At 30.6% G+C, this 12,348-nt stretch overlaps 2 protein-coding genes across 2 annotated transcripts in view; one reads left to right on the forward strand and one right to left on the reverse strand.

Annotated features, from left to right (window-relative positions):
- LOC148610014 (serine/threonine-protein kinase tricornered-like) overlaps positions 1-1,648 on the reverse strand; it is a 45,641-nt gene extending 43,993 nt beyond the window's left edge. Inside the window, exon 1 of the mRNA XM_088541849.1 lies at positions 1,483-1,648. The gene's annotated coding sequence lies outside the window, so the exon portion shown is untranslated. The remainder of the gene's footprint in view (positions 1-1,482) is intronic.
- A 162-nt stretch (positions 1,649-1,810) lies between these two features.
- On the forward strand, positions 1,811-8,532 carry LOC148610016 (transcription initiation factor TFIID subunit 11-like). The gene is made up of 4 exons (XM_088541850.1): positions 1,811-2,265; positions 4,133-4,220; positions 6,905-7,001; positions 8,121-8,532. The coding sequence occupies exons 1-4, from the start codon at positions 2,027-2,029 to the stop codon at positions 8,252-8,254; spliced, it is 558 nt and encodes a 185-aa protein (XP_088397976.1). The 5' UTR covers positions 1,811-2,026; the 3' UTR covers positions 8,255-8,532.
- The last annotated feature ends 3,816 nt before the right edge of the window (positions 8,533-12,348 follow it).

Here is a 12,348-nt window from a genome sequence, read left to right on the forward strand (position 1 = left end):
TTACATGCATTTCAGGACAAGAATACTTGATCCATCAAACCGACTTTAATTTGTACTAACCCCAAACACTGAGCCAGAGTTTCATTGTTCTAGCTAGCTTACAAAAGCCACTCACAGATAAATTATTCTTACTCTAAAGTAAACACATGTGCTCCTGTATACCCAGTGTCCTAGAGGGAAGCAATGACTACCAATTGCTGTGATTCCAATGGTGAACAAATCCACAACCTCCCGAATTTGAGATAAGCATGCTACTGTGAGACTATCAAGCTGTTAAACACATCAAAATCATTGAACGAGGGGTGTGAGATACATGTACATTTGTGTGTTTTCAAAGTTTTGTATTTTCAGGTGGCATGTGGTTACTCATTCTTATTAAAAAAAACAGAACTTGGTTATATTTTCTACCAGAAATTGAACTTCTTGCTAGCATACATGTTTTCTTTTGTACATTTAAGACATCACAATTAATTGTGGCATCACAAAACAAAGGAAACTCTGTAGTCTCTGATTAAAAGCAAAATTACCTAAACAATAAATAAAAATTTGGCACTCAAGTCCCTTAAAAAATCTTGATTCTACTATCTAAAGTTGAGCACTACTATATAATCAATATGTACACTGTACATTCTGAACACATCAATGTATATTTGTATACACATTTTAGTACAGTACATGCACAAGTCTTGATTTTTGTTGGTTTACACATGTTGTATACCAATTCAATATTCAGAACAATAGTTTAGTAAACTGTAATGCCAAATATTGAACTAGCATACCATAAATGCATGCATGTATACACTTTTATTGAATTTGGTATTTATTTTCAGTTAAGATTGCATTCCTTCTAATTTTTCCTTGTAGCAATAGTAAAAAACTATCACTTGTGCACAAAGCATAAATAATGAAAGTTTATAGTCATTGATACAAATTCACATAAGCTCTTACAAACTTATAGCCAAGTTATGTTTTAAGAGAAAACCTCTGGGTGATTTTTACAAATATACAAATCTACATATACAAAATGTATCATATTCCAACCACTAGTGAATGACTTTTCCCCAAGAGTTTACCAGTAATATAACACACAAGAAATTTTTTAGGCTTATGTATATTATTGACTTCAATAAACTAGATGCAGAACCATAGCTATTGAGGTCCTTTTTTTCTTAAAGAGTTACAGTTCCTACAAAGCAAAAAAACAAGAGGTACAATTACATGTATCTGTCCTCTATGATTTCAATTTAATTGGAAATACACAAGACTAAATGACTGTCAGACATATTACCATGATCTAGGTGGGTAAATATCTTTACAGGAGACCACTGATGCTGTTAAGTTCAAGTACTGAATATGAGAACGATATTGACCTTTTTTTTCAAAGAAAACTCCAGACTCATTATTAATCATTAATCAGAGGACTTGCTTTGGAAACCCAATCTCTTTTCAAGGAATTCAATGTCAAGTTTGGTATGGTCTTACCCTGGCCTTCAGGAGCTTATTCTTGAGTCTCCAAATTTCAGCGGTTATGTTAAAAATCACATTAGAACATCGAGCATTAAACTGTTTGCTTCTTTCTTCTTTTCGATGAAAATTTTAGCCAGGTGATATTATGCCTCTTCACTCTACCGGAAGTGATGTCATCCACAAATCATGCCATTAAATATTCCCTCACTTAAAGTAAAATTTGTCCTTTAAATATGTAAAATTTTCATTTGATCTTTTCAGTATAAAAAATCAATTAATAAATAGAAGAGCTTTCGTTAATATACTTTATCATGGTCATGAAATTTCTATTTGTTTACATATTTAGTTACTAATATATTCATACGCACATGAATTTTGGTCCATTGTAAAAGGACAAAAACCTCAACATTTTCAACGATGATTACCGGGTGTAGTAAATCAACAGTTAGATAAAACATTAATTTTCATGTCACCGTATTATATTCTTTGAAAATAATTTGGGTCATTTATTTTTCGAAGCCGGTTATTTATAATACGTAAATAACTTCCGGGTTGAAAAATGAGCACGGGGTCTGTGAAACTAGAGAAAGACCATGACCAACCAGTCCCTTCTGGCTCAGACAGTGATGTTACCCCAGAAAAACAAAGTAAAGAATCTAAAAATGAGGTGAAGGCGTCCAGCGTCAGTCCATCAAAATCAGAGACTCCTGAAAGGAAAAGAAGGCTGGAGAACCCAGAAGAGGAAAGAGCCAATAAGAGAAAGAAAGAAAAACAAGAAGAGGAGCGCTTAAAAATGCAGTATGTTTGAAAACAGAATAGTGAATTCATGTCTGTAAAATTAGGCCAAGAACACATGTATCAATTTTATACTTTTATTATATAAAACACTTTCCCGATTTGTTTCAAGTGTTAATGCATCAGATGTGCCAAATAAGACTAATGTAGGAGAGTTCTTCATGATGTCATCACTAACACTCCTTGAGACGTTCACATTTCCGATATAAGCATTCGTTCATCGTTTATCGTGCATTTACACATCGTTTTGCATTTGTTTAAATGCACGATAGAAGCGTTTGTTTAAATGCACGCTATGAGCATTTGTTTAAACACACGATAGAAGCATTTGTTAATTTTTTGTACTTTAATTATTTTCTTGATTCAACTGTTAATTTTGTATTTTTTTGCTATTATGAATTTACATGATTCCATTAATTTTATTTTCTATTTTTTATGGCTTCATTATATGTCAATATCATTATTTTTATTTTTGGTTGTTCATCTATTGTGCATTTAAACACACGATATGAGCGTTCGTCTATCGTGCGTTTAAACAAGCGTTCATTGATCATGCGTTTAAACACACAATAGGAATGTTCTTTAAACGCAAACTAGAAGCGATCGTTTATCGTGCGTTTGGTGAGCGTCTAGCGTGTGTTTGGGTATCATGCATGAGGGAAATCTTAATGTCTCAAGGAGTGTACCTGTGATTTGGTTTCGGTTGGCAAAAAATCCATTGAGTAGTATGGGGCATCAACTTTGAATCACCATAACCTTTTCATTTTTAAAGATAATTGACAAATTCTTTTGGTTCCCAAAATTGCTAATAAAATTCTTTTTGTCCATGGAATATTTAAATAAATATTCTGTAATTAGACTATATGTGCATAAGATTTTAATTGCAATTTTATACGAAAATAGAGGTTTACATATAAATATCACTACAAATTCATTTTTCAAGTAAAAGAGTTATAAATTCACATTCAAAATATAAATTATTTTATCTAAATTAAACATTTTACGGAACCAAAATTGGATATGAAATAAGAAAGTTATAAAGTTTTAGAAAATTGGGATTCTGATCATGAAATTGTCAATTGTTTATTTAGTTGTTTATTTGCCAACCAATCTGACACTTAATGATACGCTTATTAGTGAATATGACATCACTAATGAGATTGGCAAATTCTCCTCTACATATACATGTATGTATTTATCCTGCAACTAGGCTTTCTACTATACATATAAAGGACTGTATTATGCCACTGCATAATAATGTCTCCAGGTTACCTACTCAATTATGAGCAATAACAAATATATGAAACAGGCAATAAGTTTAAATGTGCACATACCGACTGCTGCGCTAAAAAAAAAGCTGAATTTTTGGAAAAATTTGCATGTTTTATTTGGAAAATTTAGTTGCTTGATGAAAGCAATATATGGACATTGTCAAAAATATCAAAAATTTTATTTGTACTTGCTCCAAAACAGTCATATTAGCTAGGGGAACCCTCATGATCGGACTGTTCCTAAAGCTGCAACATCAAATATGGCAATATACATGTATTATTTATTTCTGTGAGTGTAGTTTTTTTTTTTAATTATTGATGTACATGTACATTTGAACATTACATTTTATGAGATCAAATAGCATTTACATGCTTCTTAAATGTGTATACCTACTTGACATATACATTACCACAAACAACTCAGCTGCAGTTCATTTATGTTTGTCAACATAACAGAAAAAATAGCCAAGGCGTAATTTATGATTTAAATTATGCATATTTTCCTGTTACAATGGAATAAATTTACTTGCTTGTACATGTATATGTATTTCCAAAGGTAAGCATTTGAAAATTGAATGTTCAATTTTGTTATATTTCAGGGTATTGGTTTCCAATTTCACAGAAGACCAGCTTAACAGATATGAGATGTACAGACGTGCAGCATTTCCTAAAGCCTCTATTAAAAGGGTCTGTACAATATGTAATGTAATGTATTTAGTACATTTGTACTTGTTAATTGATATTTCTTTGAATATACATTTATACAATGTATGTACATGTATATGTAGAACAGTCTAGAATTAATAATACATGTACATGTACTTTATAGAAAAAAATGTTCATGCAGATTTTTTCTTGCACTGCAAGTCAGCTTATTTATATATACTTATACAATTATACTGCACTGACTACGACTAATACATCAATAAGGCTAAGTACCAAATTTGTATTCACTAGTTTTTCTCAGGTAAGTGCATTATTAAGACTTTACAGTTTACACAGAATTTGGATAGAAAGCATATTAAAGCAGGAACAACAACAATTTTGTCCTGGAACTGGCAAGGCCATGGTAGTTTTAACCTATGTGACATTTTAGACATTGCAAAAAAGGTTAAGTACAGTTCATGACATACAATGTTTATCACATGTAGCTATTAAGTAAATGCATTTTGACTGCATTTTCTACACAAAAAGATCACAGTACATGTTGAGATTTTTCTATAAATACATGTTTAGACAGTAATTAGCTGAAATATGAATCAATGACAAAACATAGAAGTATCTTCATCTGATATTTAAAGGACTACAATTGTAATTGATTTTTTTAAATGTTAGAAATAAAAATGACATTTAGATGTCTATACTATAGTCAAACTGTTATGTTGTCATATAATGTCAGTTGCTAAAAAGTTCTTAGAAGTAATTCAGAAAATTATTTCCTTCTAGTATTTAATTTTATGGATATTCAGTACGTTTTTTCTTTGATCTTGTTGACCAATTTCTCTTTGTCTCTCGTACATGACAAAATATCTGTCAAAATATTTTTTGAGTGATTGTGAAGTGTCTCAGGGTGCACTATGCATTTACATTTAGGTGCACTATTTCGCACACCAAGTTGACCCGGTCAAATTTTGTAAAACTTTAAGTTTAAAGTTGAAATTTGTTGCATATATTGTTCAAATGTAGTTAAGCATTTATACATGTACATTGACAGTTGTAATATATGTAATGGTAAACAGGTGTAATTTAAATGAAGAATTGTATCCATGACGTTTCAGTCCCCTGCCATATTAGGTTCTCTCTTCAGCATCAGATGGCTAATTTTCCAAATACCTTATTTTGCATGAACTTTTGGAACTAAAATTGCGAGAGAATGGATAAAAAAAAAGGTGTTATTATTATTATTACCCTTTTCCCAACTACCCAATGCATGTTTTCATTCTGTGTTAATGTCTAAGTGCCTGATATTTTATAAAACATTTGGCTGTTAATTGTGGAAAGGCATCCATGATTTGTACTAAAACTTAGCAAAATTTTTTCAGTATGTCACCTTGGCTATTGGATTTTATAACAATAATCACTAAATTACTTATAAATGACTTGAACCTCCACACACCAAGGATTACAAACATATGTACTTTTTTATGATAAAACAACTGATATTTCTGTGCAGACTGCCTCAAAAAAGCTTTATTTCAACAAAATGAGACCAAATTTTCAGAATTGACCTAACCATAGAGTACTACCTCAGTCATCTTCTGTTCAGAGTTTTTAAGTTTTGAAAGAAAATGATGTCAAGAGCTAATATTATGTAGTAACACTACTAGATTATTCATGTAACACCAAAAACAAATGCAATCTCAAAAATAAATGTACATTACCCTTTCCTTCATGGGATTTGGCTGATGTGTAATTTTTTTGCACATAATTCCTACCAAAAATTCAAAATGTTCTAGATGTTTCAAATTTAGTCCAACAAAGCTTAAACTTGGCAGAAGTATTAAATGGCAAAGTGTTTCAGAAAACAGGTTGCAGAGACTGCTTCATGTTTAATGGAGACAGTTGGGGCCTCAAAGGGGCAGAAAAATGCATTTTTGGACAATTTTTTTTACTAAAAATTGGCTCTAAAAACTTTTAAGAAATCAGTATTAAATGGAAGAGTCAGAAACTTGGTAAATCCATAAAACATAGCATTTGAAAGTATCTTTAGGCTATTTGACAAAGCCGAAAGGTATCCAGATTTTCCTGTCAGCAACCCCTGAACAGATGGGGCACATCTTCCCTCCAGGACCTCTTCTTGATTTCTTTTTGGTCCCCAACCACACTGAAAAAAAATGGTCATTTTTTTCTGTAAGCCTTTCAAGTCAAATTGTCCTAAGAAGTGCAGAGAAATCCATGATAAAAGCCTTCTGCAAGCCCAAGAAAAAATTATGAAGGAAATGGTTAAAATTAATAAAATGCCAAAATCAGTTTGATAAATGGAATAATTTATTTTCAATTTTGATCCTGACAATCTCATGTGGAATAACTCAACTCGCGCTCATTGAGATATTCCACATACATGTAAATATTGTTAGTATCAATATTGAATATAAATGTCAGTCTGTAGATTATCGTAATATATGAATCAACACCTGATTTGGTCGAGGTTTGTTACCTTTGTCTTGATGGATAACCTGGGTATCCAATGGTTGTCAGTTTAAAAGTTTATGAATGCCTCGGTAACTCATTATTAAACGTATTGTTATTTTGTAGAAAAGTACCATTATTATTCTGTATTAGCCTTACAATAGTAGAGATATTCAATACTGATTTTGTCAAAGTTGTGATACATTTTATTTAATATGTTTCCATAATTTTTATTCTTATAGCTGATGCAGTCAATTACAAAGTCCAGTGTATCACAGAATGTTGTAATAGCTATGTCTGGCATTGCCAAAGTTTTTGTTGGAGAAGTTGTTGAAGAAGGTAAAAAATAGTATTTCACACTTGCGTGTACATGTACATATTGAAAATACAAATGTACCTCAGTCTCGGCAAAGTTGTTTTAAAACTTGCTGGCATGAACTCCATTTCCACACAATGCCTTTCTTTATAACAAAAACATATGGGCTAATTCTCTCTGGACCAAATCAAGTTTTGCTGGCTTTGTCGTACAGTCCTGTATGATTCATCATCACTTAGGTTTGTTGGATTATATATACATGTGTATAGATATATTATAGATTAGATCTCATTTTAAAAAGGAAACAGGTTAGATTAAAAAAAAATCCTCAAAAAATTTTCCTCAACTGAAATTCTAGCAATCAAGTTACTTAATATTGAACATTTTTAATAGATTTTTTTTAAACCAGCTAAGCTCTGGTTTCATAAAAAATTATCTGAATGAAAAAAAAATCCTTCATTAATGAAAAATTCCTGGAATCAGATTGCTTTAAATAGAAAATTTGAGGGAATCACAATTTTGGAATTTTTATGAAATTAAGCCCAGTATCATTAGTTTGAATTCAGATCAATTTAGAATTAAAGTAAGTCCTCACAATGTCCATTGTCACTTTCAAAGGAGATAATTTACTATAATCTGTAATAGAACATTAATAATTTATATTCATATGAATCATATCATATTTTTTTCAAAAATCATGAAATTTAGCACACTGTGAAAATAGCCAGCTGTAGATTTTATTAGTAATCTGTACTTTTTTCCTTGGATCTTGTTGACAAATATTTTTCTATCGATTGTACTTGACAAGATATTTGTATACATCCATCAGAACATTGGGAGTGATTATAATGTCACACACCAACAGTTTGTAGTTCCATTACTCAATTTTGTTTCTAAATGTACATCAAAATAATCAAGCATGCAATAATTATATTAACGATGAACAGAATAATAGTTACTTTCTATTTTGAAACTGACAATATCATGTGGAACATCTCAACACCGAGTTATACCAAATTATATTGCTAGAATCAAAATTGAAAGTAACTGTTATTCTATATCCATCATTGCAAAAATAAAATCAAAAGAATAAATACTGTACTTTTCACGCTGAAAAAATTTTGTATTTGATTTTTTTTCAGCACTAGATATAATGGAACAATGGAAAGATACTGGACCGATCCATCCCAAACATTTACGTGAAGCTGTGAGGAGACTGAAAAGGAAGAACCATCCTCCCAATACAAAAACTAAAAAAGTCATGTTTAACACTTAAAACTTCAAAAAGAGTGGTATGATACATTGAAACATTATGACCAAGGGCTGAAAGGGTGTCCTATTATCTGAACCCCTGTATTTAAAGCCTTCTAAAGAAAAACTTGCATCAGAAGTTCCAGAAAATGTCTCTGACAAAGAATTATCTGGAAACAGTAGATCTGAATGTGTCAGTCACTAAAGAAATGCTGCAGCTGTGTGATTAATTGTTATGAGTCTATTATGTACATCTGTTGTTGTTAGTAATGAAAAAAAATATTAAATCTATTTAGTGACTCACATTAGTTATTATTAAAGAAGATACTGTGTTACTCTATGAAATAACCTTGCAATACTGTCTCTAGTTCATTTACATTAAATTTAGTATCAGGCTACATGTAAATGTGTATGTGTTTAAAGTCCTATAACTCTTAAACAAAAAATTAAAATTTGGGTGCCACCATAACAACATTGTACTAAAACGTTTAATATATAGAGAAGCATTTTTGAGTAATTCTGGGCAGAAAATTGTGTGCTTAGATACATCCATCATTAAAATAAAGTTCATCATTAGACAACAATACATTGGTTTACTTATAAGCAATATGCAACATAACATCAAATGAGTTGTCACCATCTTTGTTTACTCGACTAGCTGTCCTACCCTACACTGTTCTATTGAATGAGTCGTCACCATCTTTGTTTACTTGACTAGCTGTCATACCCTACACTTAGAATTGTTCTATTGAATGAGTCCTCACCATCTTTGTTTACTTGACTAGCTGTCATACCCTACACTGTTCTATTGAATGAGTCCTCACCATCTTTGTTTACTTGACTAGCTGTCATACCCTACACTGTTCTATTGAATGAGTCCTCACCATCTTTGTTTACTTGACTAGCTGTCATACCCTACACTGTTCTATTGAATGGCCAGATAATCTGATATCTGTTACTTACAAAAACTCATAAAGTAATGGAGTGGTACCAAAAACAATGGCATAGAATTATACTTGAACAATTCAACTGTGGGAATGAAAGTTTGATTTATGTTGATATTCTGAAAAAAAGGACACCCGAAAATGTCAGGTGCTTTGGTTAAGGCAAGTTTCACTGTACCTATAGGCAATAAAATATCATAGTTGGTAACAAATAATTATTCCCTTGCTCCTTAGGAGGGGTTGTATACTGTTTTACCCTTGTCTGTGTTTCTGTAACAATTTTTCTCAACAACTCATCACAGTAGCAAAAATTTTAACTCATACTTCCTGTAGGTGTGCCATATGGTGGGATTAATTTTTTGGGACAATTTTACAGTAACTTCCTGTTTACAGAGAACTTTGTTTTCCTTATGTTGTGATTAAAAGCAAGGGTATCATCACCAACTTAGTGTAATTGATAACTCAATGCATATTAAGAGGCAGTCAATGTAAAATTCAGGCAAATCCTATATGATATGGGTGGCACAACATAATTTTTTTCTAACTGAATTTTTTGTTCCATTGTAATGTTAATATCATATGTATGTCACATAGTTTAAAATATTCTTTATTCAACAGTGAATGGCTTTGAATATAATTTTAAGGTTCGTTAACAAAGCAACCAAATTATGCACAAATTATCTCCCTTTTTCAATGAATTTTAATGCCATTTAAGTAATTTAATTCTCTTTTAATCTTTGTAGATAATAAAAAAACCAACATTCAACTTTAAGAGAGGACGCATTTGTAAAATATAATAAAATATATGAATTTTTTTTTTTAAACAAAAGTTGTCATGTGCCATCCACTGCCTGTTTTTTTGCATAGACACCCTCTTAAAGATTCCTAAATCATTTTAGACAGTTATATGGACAGTAGGCATGGTACCCATTTTGTGTAATCTATAACTCAAAAAGTATTTAACAAATATTATTCATACATTGCACAGTTTTGATTTACATATTGAGGCTGTGCTACTCTATAAATTTTGAGAATTTGAAAAAATTCAAAAATCAGAAAATGAACAATAATTTTTCGGTAAAATCAGTAAAATAAACAGCTGAACTTGTCACATGTTATTTTGTGAATAAAACACAATAACTCAGAAAACAACCAAACACTGAAAAAGAAACCTTCTATGAAAAATATACTTAAATTACCTCATAGTTTTGAGTTATTGCTGGACATGAAATATGGACAATCAGACAGCAGTATAAAAACCAAGCAAAATCTGTCTCAAATAGCATTTTATGTAACAATGAACTTTACTGAACTTTTTATGATTGATCTAGTGATGACAGAATTTCATTCCAAATTACTATAATCAGCATATATCATGCATCTTGATAGGTTGTTCAAAGTCCACAGCCACAGTAATGATAGTTTCTACAGGTGTGTAAATTCCATGTACACATGATAAAAAAACATGGCAACCATTGCTTCAACAAAAGATATTAAAACTCTATTATCTGCTTTATACTTTTTATGAGCAACTCCGCAGATGTTTCTATAAAAGCAGAGGACACTTACCCTACTGATGCACCTGGTCCATGCTCCAAGTTTTTAGCTTTTGAGTTGCTCATTTACTTTTGTTACTTTGTACATATTATTTTGGTTATATTACACTAGAATATTGATTCCCTTGATTACTCTTCCATTCATTCTATATTCAAAACAACAACTTTAAAAGAATATGGTTATCATTATCCCCTATTTAATTGACGACCATTGTCATGTTGTTGGCTGTATGATACTGTCATTTGCAATGGGAAGAGGTTAAAATAAGTGATTATTACCAGAAATACATAACGAATGATAGATGTGATTGTGTTTAGACCTTATATGATATTTGAATAAAGATGATTGGTCAGGACTCTTGAAAGATAGTATCATTATCAGAAATAGACAACACTAAGCATATAATACAGTAAAAACATAGATTCTCATTTAAAATACTTTTAATATTGCACATATCGTCACTTATTAATCTCAAGGTACTTTGTGAAGAAAATACAAATGTATATATATATATATATATATATATATATATATATATATATATATATATTATAAATTCACAAAAATATGGACAATTTGATTATTATAGTAATACATAATGACTGCAGGATTCAAATATTTGTTCCTATACATTCAACCAGATTGGACTATGCAACAATTCTCAAGAATGTATTACATTCTAAAACTAGAATGTATCCTGTTTATAATGAAGTAGGGACTAGAAATTAGAAATCAACTTTCCTTCAATCCTTTCATCCAAAATAGGTTACAGCTAGTGTTGTTCAATAGGTAAAAAATATCAACCTATTATATTTTACTTTAAGTTTATGGTAAATGACCAATTATTGATTGTAATCGGTCGATCTAAATGCCATGCTAAAAAAGATCACAATTTTGCATAACAATGATAACTGTAATACAGTATTAAAACAGTACACAGCCTAATGTGCAACATATGATAATCATATGGTGCTCGATTCATATGATAATCTTATGGTAATCATATGACAATCATATGATATTTAACATATAATAGTCATATGATTATCATATGATTCTCATATGTTAATTTTGGCTTGAAAACATATGATAATCATGCGATTATCATATGTAAACTAAAAAATATGATTGTCATATGGTGTTCGATTTATATGATAATCATATGATGCAAACCATATGATTCTCATGTGCGGCAAAATTGCCTGTGTATAAAGTTTCTTTTTCATCTTCACATACTTTTGTACAACAGTTATATACTATAAATAGGATAATTAAATGGAGAGTGAATAACCAAAATATAATTACGAGTGTTGAAGTATGCCTAGATTTGAAGAGCTCAAGGGTTCTTGGTAAATGTGATCATATTTTGTATTCATGATAACCAATTGATTATCCTATTTATTATATAGATTTCCTCTATTATTTGTTGCTATTTTCAACTTAAGTTTCGAAATTTGTAAATGGCAGATTGATATTCGTGTTTTGACATTTTGGCGGGAGAAAGCCTGAGATTGAAATTACAAAATGTATTACACGGTGTGAATGATCAAAATGTTTTAAACAGGGAACATTCTGTAAATCACTGTTATCTATATAATAATTATTACTAACACTCTAC

The sequence above is a fragment of the Perna viridis genome, chromosome 8 (genome assembly GCF_037379345.1).
Source record: "Perna viridis isolate PV_CMFRI_1.1 ecotype Kerala chromosome 8, ASM3737934v1, whole genome shotgun sequence".
In the NCBI taxonomy this organism is placed as follows: Eukaryota; Metazoa; Mollusca; class Bivalvia; order Mytilida; family Mytilidae; genus Perna; species Perna viridis.

What these genes read in the sequence shown, in the direction of transcription:
- LOC148610016 (XM_088541850.1), top strand. Translation starts at nt 2,027, where the DNA reads ATGAGCACGGGGTCTGTGAAACTAGAGAAAGACCATGACCAACCAGTC. An exon ending in GAGGAGCGCTTAAAAATGCA is followed by an intron (nt 2,266 to 4,132) that starts GTATGTTTGAAA and finishes GTTATATTTCAG; the next exon opens with GGTATTGGTTTCCAATTTCA. An exon ending in TGGAGAAGTTGTTGAAGAAG is followed by an intron (nt 7,002 to 8,120) that starts GTAAAAAATAGT and finishes ATTTTTTTTCAG; the next exon opens with CACTAGATATAATGGAACAA.